Here is a 21558-nt window from a genome sequence, read left to right on the forward strand (position 1 = left end):
AAACAGGGGGGTAGAGACCCTTTTTCTGCGCTAATGTGGGGGCAGCACTTCTATTATGCCTTGCTGTTAATAAAGGCACGATGGATACAAATAGAGATGAAGAAAGTAATAGGAGTGCGCCCTAAGAACAGTTTAACACCACAGAACATGTACAGTTAAAATATCTGTATTTATTACAGCAATAGAGTACATATAAAAAACAGTTTTGACATAAAATTTGATCGGTAAGTCCAAACAGAATGATCCCAGAGCAGGAAACAACCCTACGCGTTTCGTCCGTTTAGGACTTCATCAGGGGTAATTCTGGATCCAATTCTATTAAATGAAACGATTATTTTCCCGCATAAGATGGTAATTGGGGGAAATATGCTGTTAATAAACGGTCTATAAGGATTATCAGCTTCAATTATTGGGCGTGGTATCACAAAAAGGCTCCAAGGTAACCAAAGTTTTTGTACTTAGATGTTGAACGAGGATGCAGATGAGCATAGGCGACAGTAAATAATCGATATGGGGTAAACAATATCCAGTTCAATAATCACGTAATGAGCTTCAGGGAGCCAAAAGCTGTGTGTATTCCAATGGAAGTACCGCGTACCTTCCATTGGAATACACACAGCTTTTGGCTCCCTGAAGCTCATTACGTGATTATTGAACTAAATATTGTTTACCCCATATTGATTATTTACTGTCGCCTATGCTCATCTGCATCCTCGTTCAACATCTAAGTACAAAAACTTTGGTTACCTTGGAGCCTTTTTGTGATACCACGCCCAAGAATTGAAGCTGATAATCCTTATAGACCGTTTATTAACAGCATATTTCCCCCAATTACCATCTTATGCGGGAAAATAATCGTTTCATTTAATAGAATTGGATCCAGAATTACCCCTGATGAAGTCCTAAACGGACGAAACGCGTAGGGTTGTTTCCTGCTCTGGGATCATTCTGTTTGGACTTACCGATCAAATTTTATGTCAAAACTGTTTTTTATATGTACTCTATTGCTGTAATAAATACAGATATTTTAACTGTACATGTTCTGTGGTGTTAAACTGTTCTTAGGGCGCACTCCTATTACTTTCTTCATCTCTATATATATATATATATATATATATATATATATATATATATATATATAAATACAGTGTGTTCGCAGCTGCAGTAAAGTTATTTAAAACAAAAATACAGATATTTTAACTGTACATGTTCTGTGGTGTTAAACTGTTCTTAGGGCGCACTCCTATTACTTTCTTCATCTCTATATATATATATATATATATATATATATATATATATATATATATATAAATACAGTGTGTTCGCAGCTGCAGTAAAGTTATTTAAAACAAAAATGCATCATACAATAACACTTTCTTTAGCTAAATGATGTGTGGCTACAGTATATAGGTATTTCAAGCAATGTTTATTTTGAAAGCATATTTTGATCAAAGCCAATGTTAATCATAGCTAAATAAGGGGTAGTTGTATGAAGCAGTGAAAAGGCAGGAGAAGTGATAAAGTGCCTGGTACTTTATCACCAGCCAATCAGCTCCTGACTGTTGCTTGTCAAACCCAGCCTGTAACTTAACATTCAGGAGCTGATTGTCCGGTGATAATGTACCAGGTACTTTATCACTTCTCTTCCCTTATCAATGCTTCATACATCTAGTCCACACATTGTATGCAACTTTTTAACTATAGGTGCCCATACACGGTACAATTATTGTATACAATTTGGATTAGATTACATCACATCGCATTGTATTGCACAGGTTTTGCAATGCAATGAGAGGAGATCTAGTACAAAAAGTATGTGCAGCACATACTTTTTGAGCTGTTCGATGAGAGCGGGAGCAATGTCAGTGGAGCAATATAGGTGTTGTATATAAAGGCAATTTAGTATATTTTAGGCATTATGCTATTAGAGTTTACCAATCTCTGTCTGTACAGTCCAGGTTTTAAGGATATCCATGCTTGAGCACCAGTGTATTAATTAGTACTTCAATCAATTTGGTTTAACCATCTGGAACAATGCATGGATATCCTTAAAACCTGGACTGTAATAGCAGAGCTTGGGAAACTCAGCTACATTAGCCAGCAGATCATAAGTCACAGACATTCCATATAATAAATCCCGTAAGTAGAAAACACAACTTCTATTACAGTAACCTCAAAAAACAACAAAACACATTGAAATATTTCATTGAGCATTTAGTTTCAAAGTTTAACAACATTCCATCAATATGAAAAGTAAAATAATTGTCTTCTTGTAGGGTTTCCTTTGCTCCTTTTTGTGATATAAAAATAGTAATACCAAGTTAAAAGAAATATAGCACAATAATGTACTTTCCACCTTTGCCACAAGATGGCAGAACATTGTTTCCAATGGAAAGGGCACATACTGTAATGGAAATGAGAGGTCTGGCATTTTTATTAACCGCCTGGAAAATAAACATTGCTAATAATGGTACTATCAGTGTCTCTTATAGGTTTATAAACTGCTGAGATGTTTTATGCAGATGAGAAAAATGTAAAGAAAAAAATTGATTCATAGGGGGGTATTCAATTCCCGCCGCTATATCCCTTGTTGGAAATAGTGGCAGGGATTGAATACCCCCTATGAATCAATTTTTTTCTTTACATCTTAACTTACAGCATTGAAGAGGCAGATCGACAGAACGGGACAGACTTTAAAAGCTGTCGGACAGTTTTGCCGAGAACGGCATTGAATTGTCACGATCACAGACAGATCTCGACAATTCACGGCCGTTTACGTGGACACGCCCCCTTTTCGCCGAATGGCAGGCGGGACATTGAATCTTGCGTGGCTATTTGCAGTCGAGCAAAACGAAAACGGGCCAGGGTCACGGCTGTCGGGATGTACCGACAGTCATGACCCGGGATTGAATACAGTGGGGGAGGTACTAGATCTTCCAGCATTGCAACAGTCCATTGACTTAATCTTCACTGAGGAGTTTGCTACATGTGAATCTATAAATATATCAATGAACAATGCAGCTTGTATTTGCATATTTCAAATGAATGCAATATAACTGTTAAAATTGCTCTGGGAGCTCCCTGTCTGATAAACTGAAAGCGCATATAACTTCAGTCAGTATGGTAATTGCATATGGGGAACAGGAAGCTCAAACTTAATTAAAAAATAATGCCCGCTTAATGATGAAAGCCATATCATAGTGTAGGACCTCCCCAATTGCTCTACACAAACATACATTTTTCAGGTTTTGAAAATTAAATTCTATTCCCACTTCTTTTTAAATGGCATTATTTAAATATTGATGGACGTATATGGATCTCTCTTCTACTTAAAATGAGGGATATCCATCACTAGGTGTAAGCTATTATATTTTCAAATTCAATTACCAATCTCAAAAGTACTGGTGCCTATATTAACATACTCACACTGTCATTGCAACCCATATTATCTTCATACTTTGTCTCTATATGTATGGAGAATTTAGGAAGAAACGAACACTGCAATGAAACAACAAAAACAAATACCAAATGTTAGCACAGCAGACTATGGATTAGTACTAGTTTTGTTTAACATGATATATCGTCATAAGTGGTCAAGTAATTAATCCAATGAACAAGTTTATTATAAACAAGATCGCACTTCAAGTAACAACTATTTTGAAACAAATGATATATTCTGCTTGGATTATTTTATCTATCCACCTCACCCACATATCATTTAATCTGGGTATTATTGTTTCCGTACACATTTATTTAGTCATCCAAGCAGGACCCACACAGTGCATCTCATGACCATGTGGTATCATCTCTTGGCAAACTAATCAGCTCTTTTGGATTTCAGTATCACTTGTATGCGGACGATACTGAAATCTATCAACCCGAGTTGTCACCAGTGGTTTAGGGCCGAGTCTCTGAATGCCTCTCTGTCATCTCATCTTGGATGTCTTCTCGCCACCTCAAACTCAAAATTTCCAAAACGGAATTAATTATATTCCCACAATCCAAGAAAAGTTACCCTCCTGATGACCCCGTTACATGCATCTAAAAAACATATCCAAAATACGACCCTATCTTACACAAGATACTAGTAAATCTCTTATCCATGCACTCATTATATCCCGCATCGACTATTGCAATAGTCTCCTAACTGGTCTTCCCAAGAACAGAGTCTCGCCACTGCAATGCATTTTAAATGCTGCTGCTAGGCTGATCTTCTTAGCAAGACGCTCATCGTCTGCTGATCCGCTCTGCCAGTCCCTCCATTGGTTAGCGTTTTTTTTTACCGTATTCCATATAAAATACTTCTACTCGCATATAAAGCTATAAACCATACTACACCAGCATATATCTCTTTACTTATCTCAAAATATCTCACAACTCAACCACTCCGCTCTGCACAAGATCTGCGTCTGTCTTCTGCACGAATCACTAGCTCCCATTCACTATTATAGGACTGTATCCAAGTCGGAGGTCGGACGAGCAGCAGGGGAATGGCAAATACATCTGATTTGGGCTGATTTCTCGGGATCAGGTGAAATTGTAAATGGAATTGGTTCCAGATGGTAGGTCTATAGTCAAGAGTCGACAAGTTGAAATGGTCGACATGGACATAAGGTCAACAGGTAAATGTACGGTTTTTGTTTGGGGTTTTTTTTGAGGGGGGGGGGGAGTTTGGGAGTTTTTTGTTTTTCCAAGTTTGGCTTGCTTCACTATCCACGTGGGCAAGGAGTGTAATCCCAAGCTGCGGTGAGTGCAGTGGTATTGGAGTGAGCCACTTTGCATGAAGCATGGAGAAGAAAGAGAACCCATGAATGTACGCTTTCCACTGATTGTGCTTAGATATGGTCAAGCATACAAAATGACACCCCAAAAAACGATATTTTTCATGTTAACCTTTTGGCCATTCTAACCTTAATACACTTTACCCATTGACACAGTTAACCTATTGTATGATGGCCTTTTATCTAACACTGTTCTTGAATCACAATTAAGGTTTCCATACACTAAGACGAGGTATCGCATGCAGCCTCACATGCGATACCTTGGCAACATCCCGTATGCGGTCATTATGCAATCTCATTAACCCCTGCGGGATATGATGCATCCAGTCTCCGGATCCGATGCACATGGGACCGGGATCGGAATTGGAAGTACAGTAAGAGACATACGATTTGACACTTTTATTATGTGAAAAGGCCCCAAACTGCACTAGTATATGGGGGCTTTTATACACTGATTGGTTACTTTGGGCAACTTATCTTTCCCAATAGTTTTATATATCTCCCATCATATCTCTCCATGATTTGATAAATCTCCCCCTATATTCACTAATACATAAACACAAATATACTAGTTTCTCATTTATCATCAGCCATTTTGCCTATCAAGCAACATTTAAAAAAAAATATATATAATTACTAAAAAGTGAATGAATTCAAACAATCTAATAAAAAATTATAAAACAAATTAAATGACACAAATAAAGACAAAAGAAACAATATAGCATAAAGTAGTTAATGTTGTCTTTCTATAAATAGCCTACCAGTATGTTTTTTACTGTGGGAGGAAATCGGGAGAATCCGGAGGAAACCCACACAAACCAACTCGACATAGATAATACTCTGGTTGGAACTGAATTCATTTCAATTAACTGTTATTCAGTGGGCTTTGGCAATATTTAGATGTTTTGGGTAAAAAATTGACTTTTAGGGTTAAAACAGAAAAAAAATCTGCACATTTAGTTGCCTGCCTAAGAAAATATCTTAATTGGAATTTTAAAGACTTCGGGCCAGATGCACTAAGCTTCAAAAAGTAATAACATGGAGAGTGATAAACAACCAATCAGCTGCTGCCTGACATTTTTCAAACACAGTCTGTGACATGGCAGTTAGGAGCTGATTGGCTGGTTGTTTATCTCTCTCCATTTTATCACTTTTTGAAGCTTAGTGCATCTGGCCCTTCTTTCATTCTCCATTTTTGTTGCATAAATTGGCTCCTGAAAGGCACAATAAAAGGTAAAATACAAGTGACATGATGTCCATCCAATCTACTGTTAGCAAATGGACAACTGCCATGGCGGCTCACAAAGTGGCTACTGTACGCACATCTATCAATGTTTTCTTACAGCGCATGCATATGAGCTGCAGTGCGCACACGCAGCAAGTGAATAGTGATCTCACTGAGGAATCACAAAAGTGAGAGGCAGGAAGGCAGAGTTTGGGGAAACAATAGGACGTGGTAGGATAAATGCAGGCATCTCATGAAAGTTCAGTCTGTGTTTTCTGTGCTTGCATATATTAGCAGTTGCACTCTTACTTGCTACTAGAGAGACCTCTGCATTCCAGCAGAGAAGCTCAGGCCGCGCGTCTACAGAGGCACTCAAGACTCTCCGACCTGACCCGATTTGTGACAGTGGTATCAGCAATTATACACTTATACTATATGCTCAGGTTAGCTTCTGCCCATATTCGCTTATAATCACAATAGCATGCGATAAAAGATAGCAACGGCAGCAAAAACACAACCGCACCTGAATAAGCATCATTAGTGGTTGCTGGCTGCAGTATTAATGGAGAGCGGTTTCCAAATGTTTGATTTTAGAACGATTGACACCAGCCCATGAAAGATGCGTTATTAGGATGTAACCAGCTATAGACGGCCCCAAAGTGAAGTTTATGTAATGCAGTACTTCAGATATGTACAGGCCCAATGGTCACCGTAACCCACTTACCAGGTTCTACTTGGCAGGAAAATCTGTTGCCACTGGCCATGTGTAGCAGCTCCATTCTGCCTTTTATACTACATGCAGTAGCCACTAGCCAGGCTGCGTGGGCAACTAGAAACCCCCCATGTTTTGCATACATGCAAAGAAACATAAATATTAAGCAGTGACAGACACTCAACTGAATACATGCATATGCACAAATAGTATCCATGCTTTCACGGAAATAACTACAATGTCTGTTGCATCATCAAATACAGCATTGAGATCTGCAGTAGAGTCAAATGTTTTCTTGCTGTAATAGGAATATGTGTCTAATGGAGCCTGCATATTATTGAAAGGTAATTAAAAAGTAGCCTGTATTCATGAGTGTATCCTGTTTAATTAATAATTTCTATGATTCATCAAACCAGACAGCGTGTATTTCACCAGATGGTTTACACTGGCCCTCAGCACCAATTAGCAAGCATACACAAATATCTGCCTACAGGTTTACGGCAAGACCAGAAAATGAGGTCGAATAAATTCCTGCCTGCGAGTCTTATTAATTATCATTCTGAAATCTGTGAAAGGACCAGAAACGCTCCTGGAAATTACAGTGGAATGATCTGAATAAAGTTGGGGCGGGTATAAGTAGAGGCCTTGGTCTGATGCATTCTCTAAGCCATTCGTGGGAAGGAAATGTACAAAATATTCTGCTGCTTGTAGAAATGTGCGGAGCTTGAGAGTAGCAATCTGTCATCTTTAAACATACTGTAAATGAATGCTGTAATGTTAATTAAACAAATATGTTCCACGGTACAGTAAGCACATTACTGAACCACCCACCCCATGGTTAAGGCAACCATTTTGTAGCTTTAACCATCACCTTAATAAATGTACTTGTTTATTTTATAAGCGATCCCTATTCTCTTCTTTATATTGTAATTCATAGATATTTCATATTTACCAATAATATCTAAATATTGGTCACTTATATTCTAGTGCATTTTGGGACCTCAATCAATATTCATAATGCAATCTATCAAATCACAAGATACAATAATTTCTAGTGATTCCTTGTGATATGACTGGCTCTTTGGGATGTCACTGTGGGGAAAAACAAACTGTACATATTGGTTCCTCAGTAATACTACTGTTACCTACTGACATGTCAACATTGCCCAATAGGTTGCAATCACACAGCTATTTCCTCAAAAAGGTCCCTTGTTCAGTAACTACTTTTTGGGGGATGTCACTGGTGCCTAATGAGTTCATAGGCTTCACTAAGATTTCCTTATTTATGCCACGGTTTTAAGGGTTTTAAGGGATTTTAAGAGAGAAAATGAATGGAAATAAAGGGATCTATATACAAAGTTCCGGATGGAAATAAAGTGGACAGAGATAAAGTATCAGCCAGCCAGTCCCTAACTGTTATTTTCAAACACAGTCTGTAACATGCCAGTTAGCAGCAGATTAGATGGTACTTTATCTATCTTCACTTTATCACATACATCTCCCCCAAAGTGATGTCACTTGCTCCTGGTGATGTCAGCATGTAAATGGCAGTTAGAGATTGGTCAGGTCTGTGTCCCAAATCACTGAGAGTTACAGTATGTCTCACAAATATAAAACAGATAGGAAATTAATGTAGTGCTAAGACGGGTCATCACACAATGGAAGGGGTTGTTTTGAAAATCTCTGGGCATAAAATCTAATTTGGGTCATACATCTAAAGGGCAATTCCTAGACGCCAACTCAATTGGAGGATCGTGAAATCCAGCATGTTAAAAATCCCAGAATCCCAGATTCAAATCCTTTAAGGGGTCAGAATCATGAGGAATTGCACCGATAGATATAATTTATGGGCCCCTCATTCGCTGAGACCTGATAGGACATTGGCCCTTATTCTGATCGGTGCGGCCGGATCCGATTATGCGGCCAGGACCGTGCGTGCGAAACCCCGCCTTCCATACGGATCGCCAACTCCGTCCGTATGCGGTAATAAGCTGGCCGAACGGACCGCACGTGTATTTTTCACGGAATACGCCTCCTCCATCTCAGGGAACCTCCCCCATCATTCGATGGTCGCAGACCATCGAATGCAGGACCGAGTGCTCCACCAGCTCCCGCAACCTCAGACCACACGGACATTTTTCCGTGCAAAAGCAGGGATCTGGGCGGGCAGCTGACATCCGGCGATGTCATATGTCCGCCCACTACACGTGCGTCACGGCCGCATTACCATACGTACGCCCAGCGTTTGCATGGGAACGCCCATGAAACGCGGGGCGTATGCATATGGTAATGAGCCAAAATAGCCATTCACGCCCCTCTCCACCCCCTGTTCGGAGTGTTCACATTTCATGCGGGATTTGGCCGTACGCCCCGCTCGCACATGCGCAGAGACGCCTCTGCACATGCACAGACACAAAACATTGGCGGCACAAACGCACGCGGATATTACCGCACCGACCAGAATAAGGGCCATTGTTATTGTTGTAGGCCTCTGTTCTTCTTTGCTGATCCCCATTTCCTGTTTGTCCAGAGCATCTCCCAACACAGGGGTAGATGTATGAAGCAGTGATAAGGAAGAAGTGATAAAGTGCCTGATAATTTATCGCCAGCCAATCAGCTCCAGGCTGTTAAGTTACAGTTAGGAACCGATTGGCTGGTGATAAAGTACCAGGAACTTTATCACTTCTCCTCCCTTACCACTGCTTCATACATCTAGCCCACAGTTTCCGCAAGATACGGTACATGTGTCCTGTCTGATTCCAGCAGCATCATATTGGAAAAGGAAAAAAACAGCTATTCAGATAAGCACAAGTATGCCCTTGCAGCACAAACAAATAAAAGGCTTCTACAGAACCAGAAGAGAAAGGAGGTAGAGTACCGAATTTTCTGGTACAGTACAGTTTTTTAACGGTCTGTACCGGCAAATAAAGATAGTACCGAATGTACCGATGTATTTGTCTTTGCTTCCCCTGGCTTCTGTCAGTGACTGGTAAGTTTTCCATAATTTATCCAGACTCCTCCTTGCTCCCGGGCTCCGCTCAGTGTCGGCTTGCAGCCCGGCGCCCCCCGCTATCTCCCCCCCCCACGCCGGCATGGGTGCGTGCACCCGGCGACCTGAAAGGTCGCCGTGGGTGCACGCACCATACACCTGCACATGCGCAGATACCCGCCTGCGCATGCGCAGACGCACAACATCGGTACTGTGTGCAAATGCACGCAGTACCGAACGGATCTGAATCAGGCCCACAGTCTCTATTTGATGCCTGGGAACTGCTGCTGCTGGGGAGAAGGCACCCCCAGCCCCCACATGTGCGCCGAGGGGGGACACAACAGCTAGCAACAGTGACTAGGGCCCTATCCCACCCCCTGTCAAAGGCCTGCCACCAGCAGTAATGTGGCCCACACATCACAGCACCACAGTAATCACCTGGTTATTTTTAAGTAGATTTATTATCTGGCGTTGTGGGGCATCTGTGCTATCCGCCTGCGCTAAAGCAAGGGATAGCGCTTCACTGTATCTATCAACCCCGCTGTGCGGGTACATTAACGGCGGCGATGTGTGGGCGGCGATGTAGCGCATGTACTACTTGAAGTACAGCGCTTAACTGTCATACCTAATTTATGAACGGTCAGCATCGCTGACCGTTCCGCCGCCTGCAGCTATCTGCCTGCAGGCGGCGATGCCCTATGCCCACAGCAGGGACAGCACTGTCCCTGCTGCTGGCTCTGAGCTGCGCTGGGGATCTCGCGTGAGTAGCGAGATCCCGCGCATGTGCAGTCCAGCCGGCCAGGGAGAAGCAGACAGCGCGTCAGTGTTAACTGATGCGCTGTCAGCTGGAGGAGGCATCGCCGGAGGGGGGAGTTAGCACTCCCCCACTTCTGCGGGCAAGATCTTAGTAGATCTTGTCGCTCTCCCCTCCTGCTTCATCTCGCTACTGAGGCGAAGCAGGAAGTGTTATAGCTGCACTTTTAGCGCCGCTATAATAAATCTACCCCTTTATTTGAAATGCCCAGTTCACATACGGAGAGGGGGATGACCACGCCCCTTTACCAGTGGTCACACTCACTTTGCTCATGCCCACGCCCCTTTCTGGTGTGTGCCGATTTCTACCCTTCAGATGTTGGTGGGTATGTATAAGGGAAGTACAGTAATGGCTAACTTCAGCTGACTACAATAGCATTTGTACAATGACTAGTTCATCTGTCATATCCACCTTCACTGTTTCTTCTTACTTCCACCATAGCACGTCACAGGTAGATACAAGAATACCAGTTACCAAGGCATATTTGAGGCTCATCCTTACAGTAGCCAAGCCCCCATTTCCCCATGAACTAGAATTATTATGCTGAAAAATATGTATCAATTTATTAGGATTATATTTTGAGTGTTGTCATCTTTATCTTCAGTTCAAGTATTAGAGTAGCTATAGTGGATGCAAGGGTGCCATTACTATGGATCCCTGAGCCCAGATTATTTACATTTCCCAGATTTGCTTGCTAAATTATTGGGTCCGACCCGTTACCCAGTCATTTTCAGTGACATGCTGTATGTGTAATGGATGATATGGTGGTAAAGGGAAACTGGAACTGAGGACTAAATAAAGTCTCTCACTTTACTGGGGAAGTTGGTGACAATGAGCAGCCTCAGGGAGACTTTCCCACTTTTTCTGGCACCCAGAAAAGAACCCAAGTTTCAGTAGTTAATATGCAGTGGTGTAACTAAAGGGCCGAAGCCCCCGCGGTGGCGGGGAGGCGCCGGGGGTCTGCGGGCGCTGTTGTTTCTTCGCCAGCTCCCCACTGCTTGTGGGTGCAGCGGGGAGCTGGCAGGGGGGTCCGTGCGGCGCGGGGGTACCTGTGGTCAGGGACTCGGGAGAGCCTGGTGGTCCCTGCACGCTGATTATGAGTTGCCGGGGTCCCTGCAGCGAAGTGGAAATACTGCGCTACCGCCGTGCGGCGGCGCGGGAAGCGCTTCTAACTTTGAAAACACTGGCCGCGGCCGCACACTGATTGGCTGAGATTCTGCCAATCAGCATGCGCCCAGGGTTTTCAGAGTCAGAAGTGCTTCCCGTGCCGCCTCACGGCGGTAGCGCAGTATTTCCACTTCGCTGCAGGGACCCCGGCAACTCATAATCAGCGCCGCAGGGACCTCCAGGCTCTCCCGAGTCCCTGACCACAGGTACCCCCGCGCCGCACGGACCCCCCTGCCAGCTCCCCGGAGGGGGGGGGGGGTGTCTTGTCTTTTAACGTGGGGGGGAGGGGGGGACGATATTGTCCCGGTGGGGGGGGGAGCAAAATGTTCTGTTACGCAGCAATTATTTTATTGGGGGAGTGAATATATTAAGTTGCCAGGACACCGGGGGTCTATATACTAATCTTTTGGAGAGAGATAAAGTGGATGGAGATAAAGTACCAACCAACCAGCTCCTGTCATTTTCCAAACATAACCTGTAACATGGTATTTAGGAGATTATAAAATGGTAGTTTTATTTCCACCCATTTTCTCACCAAAGCTTAGTACATAGACTATGAGAATCCTTCTGGATGATCAGGAAAAACTGAATACTGTCACAGTGACTGTAATTCGCAGAGACTTCTAACTGTCCAAACAAGAATATGTGGATAGCGATCTAATTGTGCATACGCTATGCGGATATCTCACCATTTGCACCAGGATCCCCTCCAGACCATTGGGGTGGGATTGTGAGAGCCCTAGCTTGCAGTTTCCTCTCTTAAATTAAAAAGAATACACCACCTTTAGATGGCATCTACCCATTGATGTAAGATAAGAAAAGTTACACCTTGCAGATCTTCGGACATACTGGTATGTACTAAGCCAAGGAGAAGGATAAAGTAGAGAGAGATAAACAATTAGGAGCCAATTGGTTGGTAGTTTATATCTTTCTAATTTATAGCTCAAAACACAACAACGCCGTATTGATGCCCCCCCTCCCCCAACACCTTGTCACTGCCTCCCGCCGGCCTTTTACCAGAATTCAAATGCACAGATTATCAAAACTCGCCTAATAGCTATTGTTCTTATCAGCGATGGAAGTTAAAGTTGCCCCAAAGTAAGTTGTGCCAACATATACATAAATAAATGCATTTCATCGTTTGAGCTAAAAATTGTCCCTCATAATAAAATGATGCAAGATACAGGTTTAAATAAAAACATCAGAATACCATCCTTTCTGCTTCTGTGCTACAATAACACAAGGGTCACAAAACTTATTTTTAGGACCTGAAAGATGTCATAGCAGAAGATATAAAAAGTATACAGTATATTTTTTCACTGTTGCTAAGTAACGGTTCTTATGTTTCTTCATTTCGACTGATCTCTTGGTGGCGGCAGCTTGCTGTTGAAGTGCACCTGTCATGTTCACACGGTGAGGCAGCCATTTTTTTTATCAATAATTATAACCGTACCAATCATGTTACTAATTCAGACACCACGGGTGACATTCTATGGGATGAGAGTTTTTCGCACGTCAGTTTTTCGCCCATTATCGCACTTTTTTCAAATCGCATTTTTGCCTTGGATTCGCATATTTAATGAGGTGCGTGTTCCGGCAAGAAAAGTGCGATTGAGTGCGATAATGGGCGAATTTTCGGCATGAAAATGTGCGGATTTTGGGTTTGTATATAAAAAAAAAAAAATTGCATGGGGTCCCCCCTCCTGAGCATAACCAGCCCCGGGCTCATTGAGCCGGACCTGGTTCCAAAAATACGGGGGAAAAAAAGCGTAGGGGTCCCCCGTATTTCTGAAACCAGCCCCGGACTTTTGGACCGGTCCTGGTTCCAAAAATACGGGGGACAAAAAATCTGGGGGTCCCCCCGTATTTTGAAACCAGCACCGGGCTCCAGTGTCATGCCACAGCGGGGGAGTTAAAATCGCACTTTGTAAAAGTGCGATTTCGCGGCAAAATCTGCGATTTTTGCCGTTTTTCGCATCTCATTAAATATGCGAAAACTGGATTTCGGCCGTTTTTTGGGGAAAATTTCGATAAAAAAACCCACAAATCTCATCCCATAGAATGTCACCCCACAAAAAAAATAACCCATTTTCACCTCCAGTAAAAGTAAAGTGTTTCTACAGCCTATGAGACCCCTGCCAAAATGTATGGGTACTCTATAGATTCATGGACTGTAAAGTGTCCTGGAACAAGATGAATTAGTATCAGTCAATGTCCACATGACCTGGACTACAAAGAGGTAAGATGGCCATACCTGTAAGATCTGGCTGGTTGGCACAAAACTTGGTAGTATTATCTGGATAACAGTTTTTTCCCCAGCATTTCAAAGCAAATGGTCAACTGTCATTTACTCTCATCCATAACCAGGTTTTTGTTCCAACCAGGCAGATCGGACAATTAATCTGTAGATGTATGGCCAGCTTTACAGGAACACTCTGTGCTAGGACTTCTGATCTATACTCTGTGCTTGACTGCAGCCTGCCAAGTGAATGAGAATATAAGGTTTATAAATGAGGAATATCGCAGTGCTGCTACTGCTGCGTATCACTGGCTAACATAACAGTTATACTGTGCATACTAGATTATGGCAGACTCATCTCGTAACCACCAATAAATGCAGACTCGTCTCCTATTCCTCCCTCCATTGCTAGAACACAGAAGAGAAAAAGCTAAATGTGTCTCACTTTCTTCAATGCATGAAAAAAAAAACAATCTAGACTTACTGTGTATTCTGCCCGTCCATTCCCATCAGATGGCAGGCACAGAACAAGAGAAAGAGGAAAAAAAAGTAGAAGTGTCATTACAATAAAATCACTATAACCACTGTACAGTTACAGGATGGAGACACATCAATTAAAGGCAAATAACATTATGCTATAGTACAAGGACACATAGGGTGACATTCTATGGGATGAGATAAATGCACATTTTTTTTATCGCACCACTTCGCCCTTTTTAAAATCGCAAGATTGGCCCGTTTTTTCGCATATTTAATGAGATGCGAAAAACGGGCCAAATAGTGCGAATAGGTGCGAATTGGTGCGCTGTCTTTAGTCCTGAAAATGTGCGATTTTCATGTCTGAAAATCGCACGTTTGCAGGAAAGCGCAAATTAAAATAAAAAAAAACGAGCGCGGGGTCCCCCGCCCGAGCATAACCAGCCCCGGGCTCATTGAGCCGGTGCTGGTGACATAAAATCAGGGTCCCCGACAAATAGGGGTCCCCTTGATTTAATGAAACCAGCACCAGGCTCAAGGTCCGGCGCTGGTTCCCAAAATACGGGGGACAAAATGACTAGGGGTCCCCCGTATTTTAAGAACCAGCACCAGACCCAACCAGCCAGCAGGGTAATGCCACAGCCGGGGGACACTTATTATATAAGGTCCCGCGGCCAAAGCATTAACCCCCTGGCTGGTCAGCATGGGCAGGGGTCCTGGGGAAGTGGGGACCCCCCCAAAGAAGGGGTCCCCCCCCTCCAGGACTTACCAGCCCATGCTGAAAGTCCGGGGCTGTCCCCGATGCCCCTGGGCGGTGGGCATCGGGCTGATGTAAAGTGTAAAAAAAAGAATATAAACTATTGTTTTCTACTGTAGAACTATGAGTCCCAGCAAGCCTTCCCCGCATGCTGGGACTTGGAGAACCACAAGTCCCAGCATGCGGGGCATTAAAGGGCCCGCTGGCACTTGTAGTTCTACAGTACAAAAAATTGTGAAATAAAACACACTGACACCCTGAAAAATAAAAGTTTAATACACACATAACACACACACACTGATACTTACCTACCTTGAGCCCGTAGGTCGGTCCCTGGATCCTGGGTCCGGGCTCCGGGGCTCCAGGGCAGAAGAGTCCGGTTCAGGGGCCTTGGTCCTGGTTCTGGGGCTGGTCCGGGGTTCCGGGGCTCCTGGGCTGAAGAATCCGGGGTCCAGGATCCGAAGTAGTCCACAGGGGTACCTGAGGAAGGAAATCCTACTCACCTGGTCCCCGGCGACGACATCGGCATCCTCTCCGGCAGACGCGCTGCTCCCGGCTGGTACCCGCTCTTGGACTGAAGAGGCGCAGAGATGTTTCATCTTCCGCGCCTCTTCTCAGAATGATTCCATTGGCCGCCTAGCGGCCAATCAGGAGCCGAGAAAGTCGGCTCCTGATTGGCCGCAAGGCGGCCAATAGAATCATCCGGAGGAGAGGCGCGGAAGATGAAAATCTCTGCACCTCTTCAGTCCGAGAGCGGGTACCAGCCGGGAGCAGCGCGTCTGCCGGAGAGGATGCTGATGTCGTCGCCGGGGACCAGGTGAGTAGGATTTCCTTCCTCAGGTACCCCTGTGGACTACTTCGGATCCTGGACCCCGGATTCTTCAGCCCAGGAGCCCCGGAACCCCGGACCAGCCCCAGAACCAGGACCAAGGCCCCTGAACCAGACTCTTCTGCCCTGGAGCCCCGGAGCCCGGACCCAGGATCCAGGGACCGACCTACGGGCTCAAGGTAGGTAAGTATCAGTGTGTGTGTGTTATGTGTGTATTAAACTTTTATTTTTCAGGGTGTCAGTGTGTTTTATTTCACAATTTTTTGTACTGTAGAACTACAAGTGCCAGCGGGCCCTTTAATGCCCCGCATGCTGGGACTTGTGGTTCTCCAAGTCCCAGCATGCGGGGTAGGCTTGCTGGGACTCATAGTTCTACAGTAGAAAACAATAGTTTATATTCTTTTTTTTACACTTTACATCAGCCCGATGCCCACCGCCCAGGGGCATCGGGGACAGCCCCGGACTTTCAGCATGGGCTGGTAAGTCCTGGAGGGGGGGACCCCTTCTTTGGGGGGGTCCCCACTTCCCCAGGACCCCTGCCCATGCTGACCAGCCAGGGGGTTAATGCTTTGGCCGCGGGACCTTATATAATAAGTGTCCCCCGGCTGTGGCATTACCCTGCTGGCTGGTTGGGTCTGGTGCTTGTTCTTAAAATACGGGGGACCCCTAGTCATTTTGTCCCCCGTATTTTGGGAACCAGCGCCGGACCTTAAGCCTGGTGCTGGTTTCATTAAATCAAGGGGACCCCTATTTGTCGGGGACCCTGATTTTATGTCACCAGCACCGGCTCAATGAGCCCGGGGCTGGTTATGCTTTTTTTTTACACCAGAACCCTGCACAGAACATTGCGATCTGTGCAGGGTTCTGGCTAATTCGCCCATCAGAACCTGGTCTGATTTTTGGGCGAATTATAGACACACTTTATACAAATCGCATACCATTAAATATGCGATTTGTATACTTTTTCATGTGAAAACATCTGGATGCGATGTGCTGCGAAAAGCAGCCATCGCATTTTCAGTGTGTCCAACTTGTTGGCAAAAATCGCACTTTTTTCACATTTTCGCAGCTCATTAAATATGCGAAAATGGAAAAAAATCGCAAAAGTCTATTTATCTCATCCCATAGAATGTTACTCATAGTATAGCTTGCATACACAGTGGAATCAGTCACATCATTCACTGGGTAGTATGCCTTTCCATGGCAATTGGTTTAGGATACAAAATGAATTCTTCCACTGTGTGTACAACAATGCACTTTCGAACAGTTATTGTACAGACAATATTTACAATGGGAGTGTCATTCTCACATTAGCGGATCCTGTTTTATAATAATGCTATTTATGTTTTTCATTAAATAATGTAACTGTTAATATAGGTGTGTAATAATAGCCTGAAAGCGTTCCTTATAACATACAATATTATAGTAACCCATGGCAACCTGTTACACCGTAGTTTCCATTATTCTATATAGTACTCAGACTTAAAATATGTGCTGTATATTATCACTATTTCATGTTGCAGTGTTGGAGGGTTGGGTGCTTGTAAGTCTCTTGAACTGGTATCAAGGCTGCACATGTATGTACTGTATTGTCCGTCCCCAAAATGCTATCTACAACGTTTTCCTTTCAAAAATGTATTTCTATGTTCATTTTGTTTACTCTTATTCGATTTTATGGGCGTATGAAAGTTTAAACAAAATTGAAAAAGTGGTAAAGTATTAGTAACCCTGTTTTGTTACTCTCCTCTTGTTATTTGTGTTTGCGTGTTGCAAATAATATACTGTATATTACTGTTATGTAGGCAAAGGCATGTGCGAGTTCCTCTCCCCTATCACCCTAGGCAATCTCACCCACTGGCAGGAAAGGTTGGTCTTAAGACGTTCTTTTATTCTTTTGTGCTCTAAACATCCCTCTATTGAGTGGGTTGACCACACCATCTGTATTTAATCTCCTTACAATTTAACATCCCCCTATGCCCCAATTAGCCATACATATCTTCAGGGAATGTTATACCCCTTTTACACCAAAACGCCGGGTCGCACCCGGCTTTTTTAGACCCAGGTTCAAGCCGGGTGCGACCCGGCGTTTAGTGCAATTTACACCGGGCGGACAGCCCGGCCAGCACCCGCCCCCCCGTGCTTGGAGATGACAGGATGATGTCATCTCCAAGCGCCAATCACCGCCGCCGCCGGACCGGAACGCTGCTGGGGGCAGCCCAGCACTAAGGTAAGCTGCTGGGCTGCCCCCAGTCCCCGCGCACACTCCCCCCGCCGTCGCACAGGAGGTGAATGGATGCCGCACACAGGCATCCGTTCACCTCCCTCCCCCGCCGCCGCTGCTGTCTGCAGGGTATAGCAGACAGCAGCGCCGGCTGTCAGTGTCAGGCTGACAACCCGTCCAACCTGCGGACGCTGCGGTCCGCAGGTTGGACGTACCCCATTCATGTAAATGGGAGCCGGGTCATCCGGCCCGGCGTTCCCATTTACACCGCCCTCTACCCAGGTCCTAGCCGTGTTCTACCCAGGTCAGGACCTGGGTAGAAGTCCCGTGTAAAGGGACACGGCGTTAGGGATTTACACCGCTGAAGATCCGGGTCTGACCCGCCGCTGACCCGGATTTTTCGGCGGTGTAAAAGGGGTATTAGTAGACTAAATTCCCCAATAAAAAGCAAGAAAGTTATCTAGAACATTATATCAATTAGTCTGACTCAGTGGGGGAAATGTACTAGGATGGGGGTTCTATTTCAGATGAGATGTTGGCAATCAATAAGATACTCTTATCTACTAGAAGGTGCTAAATAAATAAGAAGTATATTCTGATTGGTTGTCCATAGCAACATCCCAAGTGAAATAGAACTTCCACCTTAGTAAACTTCCCACCGCAAGTTTATTCAAGAATCTCATTGGACACAAGGCAATATCTCATGCGATGGATGGGGGACTGCCTTGTTGCACCACCACATACTAAGCTATATTTTCTGCTTGCTCTAGACATTTTAGACATTCTGCTGCTGGTCACTTAAGGCCCCAAACATTACAGCGACTTCTTTGAGGGGAAAAGTCGCAGCTGATCTCCCTTGATCCCCCTCCGATGCTCGGGACCATGCATCGGATCAGCCACTTTTCACTGGAATAGTGTGAAAAGTGGCCCAATCACACTATTGTGTGGCCAGCAATCTATATGTCCTTTATTGTACTGTACTATTTCTGATGTGTTATTTTCTGATCATGCCATAGTGTGAGGCCCCATTGTTCCCATTCATCTAAAGACAGGCCTAGACTCTGGAGTTTTTCAACTCATTTCTACCACTCAAACCATTTTCAGTATTTTCTTTGGAACAAATGGATGAAATATGTTGTCAATAACATTGAACACTGTGATAACCCTGTTTTGTTCTGGGGGGCCTTCAAGGTGGTCATGCACTGGGAAATTATTGCCTATGCTGCGTATAGAATAGTACAAAACTCTCCAAACAGACAATTCCTTCATTTAACTTTATTGTTCTATCCACAGACCTGGCCCTCTGGATCAATAATTGAATGCAGCTTATACCCATCTCCAGATCAAACTCCTCATCATGAATTTACAAATATTAGCTACAATTATGGAAACCTACCTGCAGTGTATATTTTCCTCTTTACTCACAGGACACCAATTAGGTGTTGTGGACCTCCATTTTATGAATGGCATATGTACTTTTATAGTAGCAGTAACTACGCATTCTTTAGCCCTTGCCTCAGTCAGTCGGGACGCTCAAAAGTTGTCTCTTGGACTTATCCCTACAAAGTCCTGTCTCAACATTTTTTTGATGTGGGATTCAGGACACTGATTCATTTTCTAATTCTCCAGTTACCCCACACCTTGTTAACGGCTACAAAATGTAGTAGTAGAAGTCTTGTGGTTCAAAACAGGGCTGCCCTCTATCCCTGCTTCTCTTTAACTTGGTCCCTATTCCCTTGTTGAGAATCACTCTGATTTGGTCAGCTGTTGAGGGAACTCGAAATACTGGAGGCCAGTCAATAAAGATATTGGCTTTAGCTGATGAAATTGTATTGTATCTTTCAAACCCCAAACAATCCTTATGCCCCTTATGGATAAAAACGAAACAATATTGTCTGGTGTTGGGTTCTGGGGTTAACTTTGTGAAGTCCTCTATGCTACTACATAAAAGGGGCTTAATCTGCTGATCTCATGGGCAGAAACTGATTATCCATACCCTGGGAATCCAACTGCCCAAATATATTTTCGTTACTATGTACTTGTACTTAAAATCAATTTTTTCCCCATTTGTCTTAAGTTCCATTAATGTACCGCCTATGATGACATTTTCCAAATGTAGTGCGGCATAATCAGACAGCTCATCCTCAACATCTTAGAGACTGGAATAATGTTAATATGAACACGACCCTGGAACAGGGCTTTTTTGGCAGATACCCATCTCCTAGCATTCAACATATGCATAATGTGGATTTTACCTCTACTACTCTTAACAACCTATAATAATGTCCATCAGGAATATAAAGTTCTTATTGTGCAAAAGGTACAGTTTGAACCCTCATATCTCACAATTTTTGCCCTTGCTGGGGCCCACTCCTTTACAAGCTAGTGCTGTGTCCACTAACATAATTTACCTTTTTTTTAAAGTTCAACTTTATACTAGCTCAGTTGCTCATTGGTTGATGCTAGTGGATATGTACTGCCCTCTAGACAAGCTCCTGCCAGGACCACTCCCAATTCGGAAGGCAGTTTATACAAATTGTAATTTGTTGTGCTCACCACTATACCATTCTGTAACTTCTATAACTTCAAACAGGCATTTTTAATTGAACAAAATGATAATTTTCTTCAAACCATTGCAAGTTTCTCCATGTGTTTTACCTGCAGTGGCCTATAAGGAAATGTTTTATAATCTATCCATTGGTTGTTGTTTTTTTAATCTGTCTCTTAAAAGAAGTTTCCATATTGTATTACCAGATAATCACAGTTTCCCTAAATGTGTGGCCCCTATGGATGATCTATTTTGCTTCATATGGCAATGTTCTTTTATTAAAAAAAAAAGTGTTTTAGCATATATAAATTTACTATTAATAATCAAGCCAGACAATATCCGCAAAATTCACTATGTGTTTCAGATGAAGACCTTGGGTGTACCATATTCTTTTACTTCTACTGCCCCTCTATTTAAATGGTTCTGCTGGCATGAGTTCACAACAGATGGTGAGGGTGCTGCATTACTTCTAGTAACAGACTGAGTTTCTTCTGTGAAGTATCTGTTCAGCATTTAAAAATATTGTACTTTATAGAAATACCCCTCCTATACATGTCTTTTATTTTTTGAAATGTTTCTCTTATTATTATTTAGGTACTCTTTACTTAGCACGGCGCCCACGATTTTGATCGTTAGCATCGCAGGTAAAAAAATAGCGGGCATCGCGGGCATTGAATGCACTAAAAATCGGGTGCGACGCGACCGACGCGATGCCCGCAATTTCCCATAGGGAACAATGTTAAATGTCTCAATTGACCCGATTTTCATGTTCAATGCCTCAATTGACCCGATTTTTCCA

General features: G+C 43.5%; 1 protein-coding gene across 1 annotated transcript in view; it reads right to left on the reverse strand.

The window, feature by feature from the left end:
- The window catches only part of PITPNC1 (phosphatidylinositol transfer protein cytoplasmic 1), a 234742-nt gene that overhangs the window by 55478 nt on the left and 157706 nt on the right, over positions 1-21558 (reverse strand). The window contains exons 4-5 of the mRNA XM_083148189.1: positions 14412-14419; positions 3427-3498 (exon numbers count right to left, since the gene is read on the reverse strand). Of these exons, the coding sequence (XP_083004315.1) occupies positions 3427-3498; positions 14412-14419 (80 nt within the window). The remainder of the gene's footprint in view (positions 1-3426; positions 3499-14411; positions 14420-21558) is intronic.

This window comes from Crinia signifera, chromosome 6 (assembly GCF_055691185.1).
Source record: "Crinia signifera chromosome 6, ASM5569118v1, whole genome shotgun sequence".
Classification (NCBI taxonomy): domain Eukaryota; kingdom Metazoa; phylum Chordata; class Amphibia; order Anura; family Myobatrachidae; genus Crinia; species Crinia signifera.